The sequence below is a fragment of the Condylura cristata genome, unplaced genomic scaffold, assembly GCF_000260355.1.
Source record: "Condylura cristata isolate star-nosed mole 26May11 unplaced genomic scaffold, ConCri1.0 scaffold00022, whole genome shotgun sequence".
Classification (NCBI taxonomy): Eukaryota; Metazoa; Chordata; class Mammalia; order Eulipotyphla; family Talpidae; genus Condylura; species Condylura cristata.
The window spans coordinates 28,843,042-28,855,132 of record NW_004567123.1 but is presented as its reverse complement, the minus strand read 5'-3'; the positions used below and the strand labels follow the sequence as shown (position 1 = coordinate 28,855,132).

The 12,091-nt window shown below is 54.8% G+C and overlaps 1 protein-coding gene across 2 annotated transcripts; it reads right to left on the bottom strand.

The window, feature by feature from the left end:
* Positions 1-1,659: 1,659 nt before the first annotated feature.
* CD40 (CD40 molecule, TNF receptor superfamily member 5) lies at positions 1,660-11,238 on the bottom strand. Of its 2 annotated transcripts, XM_004687039.2 has the most exons (9): positions 11,182-11,238; positions 8,187-8,265; positions 7,748-7,873; positions 7,311-7,457; positions 6,914-7,007; positions 4,423-4,484; positions 2,463-2,549; positions 2,324-2,352; positions 1,660-1,863 (listed from the first exon to the last, which is right to left on the bottom strand). In XM_004687039.2, the coding sequence occupies exons 1-9, from the start codon at positions 11,230-11,232 to the stop codon at positions 1,726-1,728; spliced, it is 813 nt and encodes a 270-aa protein (XP_004687096.1). In that variant the 5' UTR covers positions 11,233-11,238; the 3' UTR covers positions 1,660-1,725. The 2 variants fall into 2 exon arrangements, with proteins under 2 accessions (XP_004687096.1, XP_012583638.1); XM_012728184.1 differs by lacking the exon at positions 2,463-2,549.
* Positions 11,239-12,091: the final 853 nt, after the last annotated feature.

Sequence of the window (12,091 nt, the reverse complement as noted above, 5' to 3'; positions counted from 1 at the left end):
GTCTCAATATACACCCCTGAAGCCACAGGCACTGTTGAGTGGTGCATGTGACCTATCCAAGGTCACACGAATGAGCAAGTGGCAGGGGTGTTTGTGCTGTGTCTTCCCACTGTCAGGCATGCTTTGAAATGAGTCCCACTGGCATCTAGACTCAAGGCAGGAGATGAGGGCCAAGGGCCCACCCCACCGACTCCACCATTTTGCTCCGTTTTCTAAACCAAACCTCTCCACCTGGTACATCCAAATGGTTCCTGAAGCTCTTCTGGGCAGTGTGCCAAGCCAGGTGCCCCCAGCTGCCCTCACAGCCTCCATCAGGACAAACTCCTCATCCCCACCCTCAGGGCAGCAGGTTGCATGGGGAATTCCAGAGCGGCTTCTGGCTGCTGGGGGAGGACCCTGCTAAGTCCGCCTGGCCTCGCTCACCCGATCTTGTGCCAGGGTTCTGCCTTGCTCTTCCTCTTCCTCCTCCCTCCTCTCCCGTCCCCTCTGCTCCCACTCCATCTGCTGCTCCTCTTGGCTAGGCTCCCCCTCAGTTGGCACAGCAGGAAAAGAGAACAGGATGGTTTATTTTTATCCTAAGACACTGCTGGGGGGAAGGGGCACCATCTGACCAAGCAGCAGCCGCTCCTGAAGCATTTGGGAGGGCAAAGGAGGTGGGAAGCCCAGGAGCACCCCCAGGGAGGAAGTACAGATGTAGCCAGGTCCGGAAGCAGCACAGACCCAGAGCAGGAAGCTCTGAGGCCCACTACCCACTGCTGTGTGACCACAGGCAAGTCACTTCACCTCTCTGGGCCTCCATTTCCACCTCTGTTGAGGACCCCACAGGCTGTTTTGTGAACCTGAATCCTATGGGAAGAATGCTTTGCTGGCATGGTGAGTGTCCACAGAAACCCCCCTGGAGGGGCAGCAGCCTGAGGAGCTTCTTAGTGCTGCTCTCAAAGTACCTACCCTGCGCCTGATGGCAAGTTAAGCGGCTCGTGTTACCTAGCACGTCGCCCCTTGCTTCGCTTTTACATGTAGGATGACTAATTACAGAGTGTTCTGTGAAGTCACTGTGCTTTCGAGGGGCATGGGGGGTGAAGCTTATGGGAAAGTCAAGTCTGTCTTTAACCACCCCTCTCCCAGCCCCTCTGTCCCATCCCTGTGAGTGTTCTGTGTATCCTTCCAGAACCCTTGCTATTTTACAGGCCCACCAGGTACATGATCCTGTCGGGCCACGTGCTTTGAAAAAAAGGTCTCTGTACCCACCTCCTGCCACTTTTTTTTTTTTACCCCCGTGACAGTGATTTCGAGATTCTGCACAAATCTGTTACAGTTTTATTTAGCCAGTCCCTTGTTGTTGGACAGGTACGTGGCTTCCAGCGATTCACCGCTGTGATGGACACGGTTGTGCTTGTCTCTCCCGGCTCATGGGAACCCTGTCTCTGCCTCTGGGCTCGCAACTGCTGGCTTGGAGGGCCTGGGAGGTATTACCATGTGATCCTTCCCCAAAAGAGATTTGCCTCCATCTTTAGAAGCAAGTTGGGAGATGGAGTGGGCTCCAGGGCTCAGGTGAGCAGTCCCCCCGAAACTGTGTTAGGGTTCCTTTCTCAAACCACAAGGCGCAGGTGGGGCAAGGCTGGACCCGGCGCCAGCCCCTCCCCCTCCCTCCACAGCAGCTGCAACTCCAAGCTCTCCAGGCACGTGCCCACGTGCCCACCTGCCCACTGCAGGGCACCTGCCACCTTACAGTCTCTCCTGCACCGAGATGCGGCTTTCTTTGCCATCCTCCTGCGTGACGGGCTGGCACCCATGTAAGGTCTCCTGAACAGGAGATGAATCTTCTATCTCCACGGGACAGCTTTTAGTCTTGAAGTGGATCACCTGAGGAGCCAAGGCGGGTGGTCACACCCACGACACCTGTGAGGGGGCCCTTCCCTCCTGTGGGACTCCCTCCAGGCGCCGGCCCTTTCCCAGAGGGTCAGGGCTGTTTCCACGGGTGCCTCCTGCCCCCTGCTGGCCACACTAGCAGTGTCAACAAGCTTCCAGAGTGGGAGCCAGCCTGTGGGCTCCGGGAGCTGTCCCTCTGGTTCCCGCCCTCTAGCCCTGTGCCCAGCTCCCAAGTACTGAATGCCAAGAGAACAGCAAATGTCAGACTGCCCATGGCACCAGGCACCCTCTAGAGTGATGAGCTCTGGAGGGGACAAAAGCTGACACTGGAGGAGCGTAGGGTGAGGCCACAGAGAAGGGCCCCGAGTCAGTTTTAGGGCCCGTTCAGTAGCCAGGAGACTATCTTCCTTCCCAGTTTGCTAAAACTCTGTTCGGGTTCCCAGGGGTGACTAACCTCCTCCTCTGGCTTCTTAGCCACCTTTTCTGGGGAAAAAAAAAAATGGGCGTTAGTGAGACCAGATGAGGAAACAGGTGTCCAATCCTACTGTACCCCTTCCTCTGCTTTCCCGTCACCTCCTCACCCCGGAACTCACTGATACAGGCAGACACCAGCAGGACGACCAGCACGGTGCCCATGATGATGGGGAGCACCAGCAGGACTCTCATCCGGTTCTGGAGACCTGGGGAAGCCAAAACTTCAGCGGCGGCTCTCACCCGGAGCCGCTCACTTGCTAACAGCCTTCCCTGGCTGAGGCGCCAGCGTCAGACATTCCAGGCAGGGAGTCCCTGGTCAAAGGTGGCCAGCGGATAGCTTTAGTGTGATCAGCGCTTTTTTTTTTTTCTTTTTAGTATATGTGCTGCCGAAGCGAGCACAACATTTTTTTTAAAGGTTTTTTTTTTAAAGATGTATTTATTTATGCATACAGAACTGGGGAGTGGTGAGAGGCTTCCCCGGAGACAGAGCGGGGAGCAGAACAGGCGACTGAGGAAGTCCACTGCGGAGGGGAGCAGGGACGGGTCAGGAGAGGTCTGCCGCGCCCTGTGGGTCAGCTCCAGGCAGGGATCCAACTTGCCCTGAAGCAGCTGCGGCCAGCTTGCAGTGCTGTGTGCTAACCTGTTGCGCCACCAGGGAGGGCCCCAGCACATTTTTTTTTAATAATATAATAGTTTATTTTTAGATCATTTTATGCCTTTTTTTTTTTTAAAGATTGATTTATTTGTGCATACAGAACTGGGGTACAGGCCAGAGGCTCAGGGGCGGTGAGAGGCTTCACCAGAGACAGAGGGGGGAACAGAACTATGCCTTTTTTTTTTTTTAACTCGGTTGTAATCCCCATGGGCTTCCCATCACCAAATCACGGGTGCCAGCACATTTTTTTTTTTTTAATGCCAACATTTTTAGATTGGGAGATTGTATGTTTGCAATCTGGATACTCAATTTCTCTTTGTGATTTAGAGGATCCGGCCCTGGCGAGCCAGCAGCCCCACTGGGCGCGTCTGCCAGACCTGCATCGTGCTTCCTGCCACACTCCCCAGCCCTCCCTAAGCTCTGCCCATGCAGGCCAGCAGCACCCACGCCTGCCCTGCCCCCTTCCTTGGAGATGAAAGGGAGACGAGGGAGGAGAAGAGGACACAGTACTCCTGGTCCCTATGCCTCTGTTTCAAGTGGGGGATGAAGGAAAAATCAAGAGGGACAGGAATAAGGCAGGGAAGGTAGTTACCTGGGGCAAAATTTAAGGGGACACACGCCAGGAAAACCTCAGTCATCAAGATAAGGAATAAGAATGTCACATTCTTGAAAAATCAGTCAACTGTGATCTTCAGCCCCGCTACCTGTTTTTTCAATAAAGTTTTATTGGCAACGAGCTGGGCTAGGACGAAACAAGTGAGGGATGGCGGGATCCTGTCTTTATTTAAAAGTTTAGTAGTTTGTTAATTATGGACACTTTGCATTGGGATTTCTTTAACTATTAGATCAAAAAGCTGCAGATCTGGATGAGTGCATTTTCCTGGCACATCCTTAAATATCATGCACAAAGGAAGAGCCACGCTTGCCTCATGCAAGTTCCTGCCCTACCAGTAGGAAAGTGAAATTCAAGAAAAAGCAAAGAGATGTATTATTTTTGTATTATTTTTGACCTCAATCTCTTTCACTCATTAACACAGCCAGGGCTTTAACAGCCTGTGAGCTGTGCGACCAGCCCCCTCCTCCTTCTCAAATCAAAGCGGAAACCATACACCACTATGCAGGTTGCAAAAGAACACCGAAGAGCACCTTCAAAGCACGAGAAGCCCTCGCCACCCTTACCCCAGCCTTCCCAGGGAGGTTCTGTCATCCCGTTTCATGGATGAAGAAACTGAGGTTCAGACAGGGAAAGTGGCTTGTCCAGGCTGCGTGGATAGTGGCAGAGCAGGGATGCCATAACCCCCAAGGTCCCCTCTCGCCTCAGCCCTCCCTCCACCTCCCCTCCCAAGGCTGATGTGTGCCTCAGTCTCCCCCATCCAGTCCCCATCTTCCCAGCCTGCTTCCGGGACACATTCCCCAGAACTCACCACAGACAGCATCTGCCTCGGTAGTCCCAGCCTGTAGCTCCGCCATGCCTTTGGCTTCACAACTGTGTACAGGCACAAGCCCACGGAAAGAAAGAGAGAGAGAGAGAAAGAGAGAAGTTACGTTTCCCCAGGGTAAGATTCCTAGCCCCAGGGAGAGACAGTCAATACCACCAAGTGCAAGTTCACTGAGTATTTGACATGGAGCCCCCCCGGGCTGCACACCCCAGGCACAACACACAGGTCTAGGAAACCCATGAGTGCGGAAAAATGAAGAATAATGACCAGAGTCTGCAGTGAGGGCCTGGCTTGGTGACGCGGGGACATGAACTGGGAGTGTGCAGCGAAAAGACAAGCACAGGAGCTGGATCTGACTTGCTGTTCTCGCCCTTCCAGGTGGGCTGTTTTTTCATTTTTTTTAACGATTTATTTATGTATGCATGCACAACTGGGGTACAGGCCAAAGGTGCAGGGGCAGTGAGAGGATTCACCAGAGACAGAGTGGAGAGCAGAACAGGCAGATCAACAAAGTACACTCAGTTGCAAACCTCTGGTTTAAGGGCCATCCAGAAAGTCTTCCCTGGGGAAGTAAGACATGAGTGGCCCTGAAGGACAGCAAAGTTAGAGCAACAGAGCATTCTAGCTAAGCAGGGTTACGTGACACAAGGCACTCGGTGTGTAGCTGCCAGGGAGTGATGGGGGTAATGGAAAAGCTGGCTGTTTAGAGCCAGTTCCCCTGACATGAGCGCCAGCCCGGAAGCAGAAGCCATGCAGTGTTGTCATGGGTCCTGAAGGTTTCCACGGGCTCATCTGGTGAGTCCTATCAGCCCCCAAACAAACGATTTCAGTAGTGCAGGACTCAGTGGACAGAGAGCTCGTGGGAGACATTCAGAAAAGCGGCCAGCCAGGAGGCACTCGGGGTGTGAGCATGAGGTGAGGAAGACCTACCCAAGGTGGTCCCAAGAGGAGAGGGGAAGGAAGGGACGGAGAAGGACATCACGGAGGGAAAGCCCAGGGGAAAGGAGAGAGCAGAGCTTCAAAGAAAGACAGTGCGAGAGGAGTGACCGGGAGGTGGCCGTGAGCCTCGGCAAGACACCTTTATACCTTCCCTGCCGGCTCGGTGACACGCGGTATCACCCTTTCTCAGCTGCAGTGAGTCCAGAACTCAGTGCTGTATCTGCAGCTGCCAGCCTACACCTGTCAGCAAAGGCCGCGGCAAAGATGTGCCTGCACCCAGAAGGCTCCAGGAGCTACTGCGGGCATTGGGGCTCTGTGGGGGGGAGGGGTCTACATTGGAGGAGTTTGCAGTCTACTGGAGAAAGGCAGGCTGTGCACAAATGAGGCGTTTGTACGGGAGGACCCATGGCGTGGGCAGTGCGTGCAAGTGTCTGCGGGGGTCAGTCTCTGAAGGGACACACAGGAGCAGTGGCTGCCCCCAGGGAGCCGTGGGTGGCCGAGGGACAGGGTGAAGGGAGGTGTCGCTGTGCCCTCTCATGCCTTCTGTCCCACATGCCAACCTACCCACTGCTAAGAATTAAATGTAAGGGGTTAGTGGGGGGAGGGCGGTTTGAGGGTATTCGAGACAGAGAAGGTTCTACGGGAAGATGGTCAGGATGTTGAGGGGTCTGCCCAGCACAGGATGTGGAAGGTCAGCAGCTACCGGAAGGAGCCTAGTGTTCGTTTCAGGGGGAGCAGAAGCCACGAAGTACTGTAAGCAGGAGTGCTGTGATTCAAAATGGACTGTAGGAAGAAGCCACACTCCTGGGATAGGCTGGGAGTCAGCTGAAGGGGAGAGACTGGAGGCAGGAGGCCGGCAGGAGGCCAGCAGGAGGCCACGCAGACATGGCTCCTTGCCACACCAGCCGCGAGGCGTCACACAGGATGCGGGGGAGGGTCCAAACCAGCCGTGGCTGTGCAGCCAGCAAAGAGACAGACCCCAAAACATTCAGAAGGCCAGTGGGCAGAAGCCAGAGGCTGATGTGGGGCTGGGGGTTACAAGCAGAGGGCCCCTGGACTGGGGGGGGTGGTAGGTTGGGGGCCCACTTTGGATGCATGGAGCTTGAGGTGCCTGTGGGTCAGCCGGGCAGAGGGGCCCTGTTGGCAGCTGGACATGACAGCCTGGGACCCAGGATGACTCTGGACAGGAGATGCTGACCGGGAACTGTCTGAGGGAGATGGTAGCTGAAGCGACAAACGCAGATGAGATGACCAGGAGAGGCAGATAACGTGGCTGGAGAGTACAGTCCCGAACCAGGGCCCAGAAAGCCAAAGAGGAGGTGAGCTGAGGAGAAGTTTTGGGAGGAAAGAGACATCAAAGTGTCTATTACCACCATGAGAACAGACAGGAAGCTGCGGCCCGCTGGTGGACCACAAGGTCACTCCAGATGTTCAATAAGTGCATAAGTGCATGCGTGGGGGGGGAGGGGCAGGGTGCAGAACTAGGGCAGGTGGCCAGAGAGGCCGGGCCCACGCTCCTAGAGAGGAGTCCTTATACCTTGTCCAAGGGTTACACTTTTCCAAAGCAGAGGACACGTTGGAGAAGAAGCCGACAGGGCAGGGCTCACAGACGGTGTCAGAAACCTCTGTAGCTGGAAGGGAGAAGGGGCACTGGTCATCACGGTGGACCCCCGTGGGCTCTCAGGGGAACTGGCGGGGCGTCTTTCCCCAGCATGTATCTCCCTCCTCCCAAGGCCACCCCCGAGAAGGCTTCTCCCCCTGTTCTCCAAGGCAGGGGTCCATGGCAGGAAACTGGACAAGAATGTTTCCATGTCCTGCCCAGCCTGGTGGAGAAGCCATGGAGGAAGGCTGGCCCCTCCTTTCCCCTGCCTCCTCCACCCAGTCTCTCCGCCTCACTCTCTAGCCTTAGAGCTGATCCCCAATGGGACACTTACCCATCCGCTGGACACCATAGCCTGGGAGGCATGGACTATGTGAGAAGCAGTTGTCGCAATCATGGCCGACACAGTGCTGGCCTTCTTCACACTTGCAAGTGGTGTCTGTCTGCAAGGTGCCCGGCGTGCGAATCTGCAGCCCTAGGTCTGAGCAGAGATGGGCAGGGAAGATGGGAACCCCCTGCTGACCGTGCCTGTGCCGGGCGCTGCTCCCACCGCCTACTTCTTCTTTCTTAGACCCTCTTCCAGGTAGGAATGGCAACCCAATCATTTAACAACCAGTACAACCCAGGCACCAGCCAATCAGAATGGCCTCTGGCTAGTAAAACAAGGCCTCTGGCTAGTAAAACAAAACCAAGCTAGAATTGCCTACATCCTGGAAAGAGCTGGAACACACACCCTGCTCCCAAACAACCCTGCCCCCGCAGCCCACGCACTGGGGTCACAGTATCTGTGCTGGTGACAGCGTGTTTCTTTGTTAAAGGCATCTTGGAATTCGGCTTCACTGCAAGAAATGCATTCTGTCTGAGCAGTCTCTGTGCAATCCTTCACCAGTTTCTGTCCTGGAAAACATCAGGAAATGAGGCAGTTCTGGCCAACTCAATCAGTCAGACACTTATCAAAAATGGCTCAGACAGGGCTCGAGATTGAAAGGTGAGTGTCTAGGATCCTTCCAGCTTCATGTCTAGTGGGGGACATGGAGGCGATCGGTACCTTCCTCCTGAGTAGGCAGAGGGAACCCAGAATATTCCAACAGCAGAACAAGAGTGGTGAATCCCAGGGGTCATGTAAGATTGAATCCACAGTCACAACTGGGTCTGCATCTTCCAGCAAGCCAAAAGGGGTCCCCCTCGGGCTGAAGGGGTGGCACCTCACCTGGCTGGCACAGGTTACAACACAGGTTGTTTTGTAAGTATTGGTTTTCTTTGCATACAGTGGATGGTTCTGGGTGGATCTAAAAACAGAATTGTGCAATTAGAAGGGATCTTGACATCTCTGCCATAGCCTCCCTGGCAGGACGGTGGTGATCAGCCAGGACAAAGGTTAGAACTGTAGTGGAAACCCAAATGGAAATGGAGCCACCGATTCCTGGGTATGCTGTGTTTAGCTGAACTGCCGTGCGACGTGATCAGAAAAGTACCCAGAGGATCACTCTGTTTTCTACAGTGTTGACACGAGAACCTCACAGTATTCGTGGGTCTTCTGCTTGGTTGACTCCTCAGTCTAGCCTCTTTCCAAAGATCCCAAAGGACCAGGGACTCTATTACCCCCTGGAACCTGGAGACTGGCTGGCTTCAGCTAGTCCTGGGGCTGTATTTAGCACCGCCTCTTCCTTCTATTCTTCTGCTCCCCCTTCCTCTCCCTCTCCCGGCTTCATCAAGCTTTCTCCCTCCAACCCCAATCCTCTGCTCATCTCACCCCTCCCATGTGAAATGCCAGATGGTAAAGCTGAGGAGGGAAAACCCAAGGCCTTCACTTTGCAAACAGTGGGACAGAAATGGAGGCTGGGTCACTTGCCCAGTGTCACACTGACAGAATCTGAGGAACTCGGCCTCTCTCTGTCAACTTGAGTCTGTCTCACTGCACTATTTTTACCCCTTCCTGGTTCTGCCCATGCTATTATTTCTTTTTAATGTAAATATGCTTATTTTAAGCCTAAGCCTTATTATCATTGCCATGGGTGGAGAACCAGCATCACTTCTCTTGAAGAGGTAATCCTTAAAATAGAGTCAACAGAGGGGCATCCCTGGTGGCATGAGGGGTGAAGCTTCAGCACTATGAAGCTACCTGCAGTCCTGACCTGGGAGCTGACCCACTTGGTGTGGGAGACACAGGCCTCTCCCAGACAAAGGCATTAAGCCTCATGCATTGCTTTGTTTAAGGAAGGCCCCCCACCTAGGGCAGCCCTTGATTGTTGCTTATGAAAGAGGATTAGGAAGCACTTGAAAGGTCTTAAGGATGGTCTCCACAGACTTCTTCCTTGAACAGCATGAGGAGTTTTTAAAAGAACTGTAAAGTGATTCTATGCTGTTTAATTCTCTACTGCCCTCCCCCCCCCCACACACACACACACTTGGGAAACACCAGGAAAAACAGCACAGGCTTGAGAGTCCAACGAGATTTCAGTTGTGGCTTGGTGCTAGTTTGCTTCTCTCAGCCTGTTTGCACAGCTCTATGATGAGAGCCCAATGCCTGTCCCACAGATAGGCCTGACAAGAGATAAGAAAGGTTACATGCCAATGGCCTCTGCACAGTAGGTCGCCAGTAGTCCATGGTAGGTGCACATTAGTTGGGTTCATTAAGGGGCAGCTTTAATATCACACATTCGTGAGTGTCCACGTGGAGGCCTCCCACCTCGGCTACCTGGCTGGGCAAATTACTTACAGAAATGGTCTTGCCCCTAATCAACACAACACATCACACTGTGCCGTTCTTCTTGCAACTCTGTGGACCTTCCCACCACCCTCTCAGAGCAACGGCAGCCCTGTGGGCATCTGCAAACCCATGAGAAATATAGTGCCCTCTCCCTCCATAGCTCTGGACCTTCTGACCCAGGGAGTTTGGACTCAGGCTGCAGACTCTCCCCAGCTGAGGCCAGCCCAGGGGTCAGGCAGATACAGGTTTACATCCAGCTCCCACCAGCTAGGAGAATATTGGCAAAGTAGTACTCCTGAGCCTCAGTTTACTCATCTGTGTAATGGGGGAATTAAGATAAATCAGACCAAGAATGCAGGTGAAGCCTTTTGCTTGGAGTCTGACCCCACAAGAAACTCTTGATAAATAGCCCCCACTATGGTAGCCACAGCCCAGTTTCCACCCGAAGTCAAAACTGGGAGTATGGGCTTAGAAGCCTAGCTCGCCCTCACCACACCTCTCCAGAATCGTGTTCCCTTTCTTTGGTCTCCAGCCCCACCCCTTCCTGCCTCCTTCTCCCAGGAGCCATTGCTTAGAATGAAAATGAAACCCCAGGACCACAGCAGCTTCCTCACTGGCTCTCTTCCCTTGCTGCCCACACTCCCCCAGCTCCACTTGGGTCCTTCCCACCCAGACTTCCTGCAGAATCTGCAGCCCTCGAAAGTCAGGGAGGCCAGAAGCTTTGGATGAACAAGTTGGGTACTTGGGGAATTCCCAGTCTCCTGAATGAGGAACTACAAGAATACATTTAAAACAAAAAAGTGAGTCAAGTGTGGCCTTCTGAAAATCCCGGAGATGTGCTTGGCTGGGCATCGCTGAGTCCTTCTGGTGCCGGGAGAAAAACCCCTGTTGGTCCCCTAACCCTTTTTTGGGTCCCATAAACTGTCCATCTCCCTCAGGAATCCCCTTGTCATCTCAAATTCAGGAGGCAGAGGCACAGCCTTGGCTAGTCCTGAATGGGGTGGCCCAGGATTGGAGGGTGTGAAGACGCCTTGCCTTCTTAGAGAAATACCTGCACCCACCCTTGTTCCCACACCATGCCCTGGATGAAGGCAGCCCCCGCTGGCAAGGAGATGATACCAGCTCACAGAGGCTGGCATCTGTCAGCCGATGGGAAAGGGCCAGGAAGCCTGCAGGACCCAGTGCTCTGCTTCTGAAACCCCTTACCCTCTCTGCCTGTCCAGCCACTGAGGCAATGCTGTGCCAACCTTCTGAAAAGATGATTCAGGCTCCCCTAAACCCCAACCCCATCCATACCACCCAGCCACTTTTCCTGCAGTGACCCACTATGACCCGCCTAGAAAGCCAGCTCATTCAGCCAAGATCCAGCTATTTGCCCAGCTCCACCGCCCGCCCATAAACTAGGGACGCCCCACCCCCAGCCTTGTTTCTCTTTCCACTCCCTCCTCTCAAACCCCAAACGCTCCCGTGGGATGGGAGCAGGGATGCAACTCACTGCGGTCACCAAGCAGCCCCAGAAGAGACACTGCAGTGGCCGGCAAACCATGGCGAGGAAGAGGACGCGACTGAGAGAGCCGGCCGCTTCTAGTAACTCCGGACCCGGCCCCGCCCAGGAAAGGAGCGGGGACCGCTGGGACCAATCGCAGTCCCGGAGACTCGCGCTAGGGATTTCCCTCCGCTGGCCGGGAGTCTGATTCCCCCGGGAGTTTAGGGACTCGGGGGAGGGGGCGGGAGGGGGGTCCCGGGAGAAAGGTTGGAGAGACCGAGGAGGGGAGAAGTTCCTGGGCGAGTCTTTCCTCTTCGCCCGCTGGAGTTACAAAGGCCAAGCTGAAAGGGGCTGGAAGCCACCCCGCTTTCTGGAAGGAGGGCGAAGGACGGGAACAGAGACCCCCCCATCGTTACTGTGGTGAGGCCCGCCATTGGGACCCCCAGGGTTCTTGGTCGGCGCCTGCGGAAATCCCAGCAGAACCGAAAGAGTAGCCACCGCAGATGGGGAGCCCTAAGGAAGTCCCCACCACCACCACCACCAACCCCAGAAAACGGGAAGGCCACATCTGGGCTGTGGGAAACAGGGGAGCTGGGGAGAAGGTTCAAGGAAGACAAGTTTCCCAACAGTTTCACTCTTTTTCAAAGGAAATTCCCTCGTGCGTGCGGGCGCAGCTCCGCGCCCCCCCCCCCCCGACTCCGGCTGTGTCCCTGCATCTCCATGGTCCCATCCCTGTCCAGTTCCTGGGAAGGGGCTTAGAGTCGGCCAGCCTGCGAGGGAGCTTAGGGCCCCTTGGGTATCCTGGGGGGTCAGGGACACTCTAGACCCACGGAAACACCCACGTCTCTGCCCTCGCCTTGCGGCAACGCCCTCCTCACCCAGAGCCGGCAACACCCTCCTCACCCAGAGCGTCTCTCTG

Coding starts and splice junctions, on each gene's coding strand:
- CD40 (XM_004687039.2), bottom strand. CDS start 11,232: ATGGTTTGCCGGCCACTGCAGTGTCTCTTCTGGGGCTGCTTGGTGACC. Junction 4,485..6,913: donor AAGTGTAACCCTTGGACAAG/GTATAAGGACTC, acceptor GCCTGTACACAG/TTGTGAAGCCAAAGGCATGG. Junction 2,353..2,462: donor GCTGGTGTCTGCCTGTATCA/GTGAGTTCCGGG, acceptor TTTTTTCCCCAG/AAAAGGTGGCTAAGAAGCCA.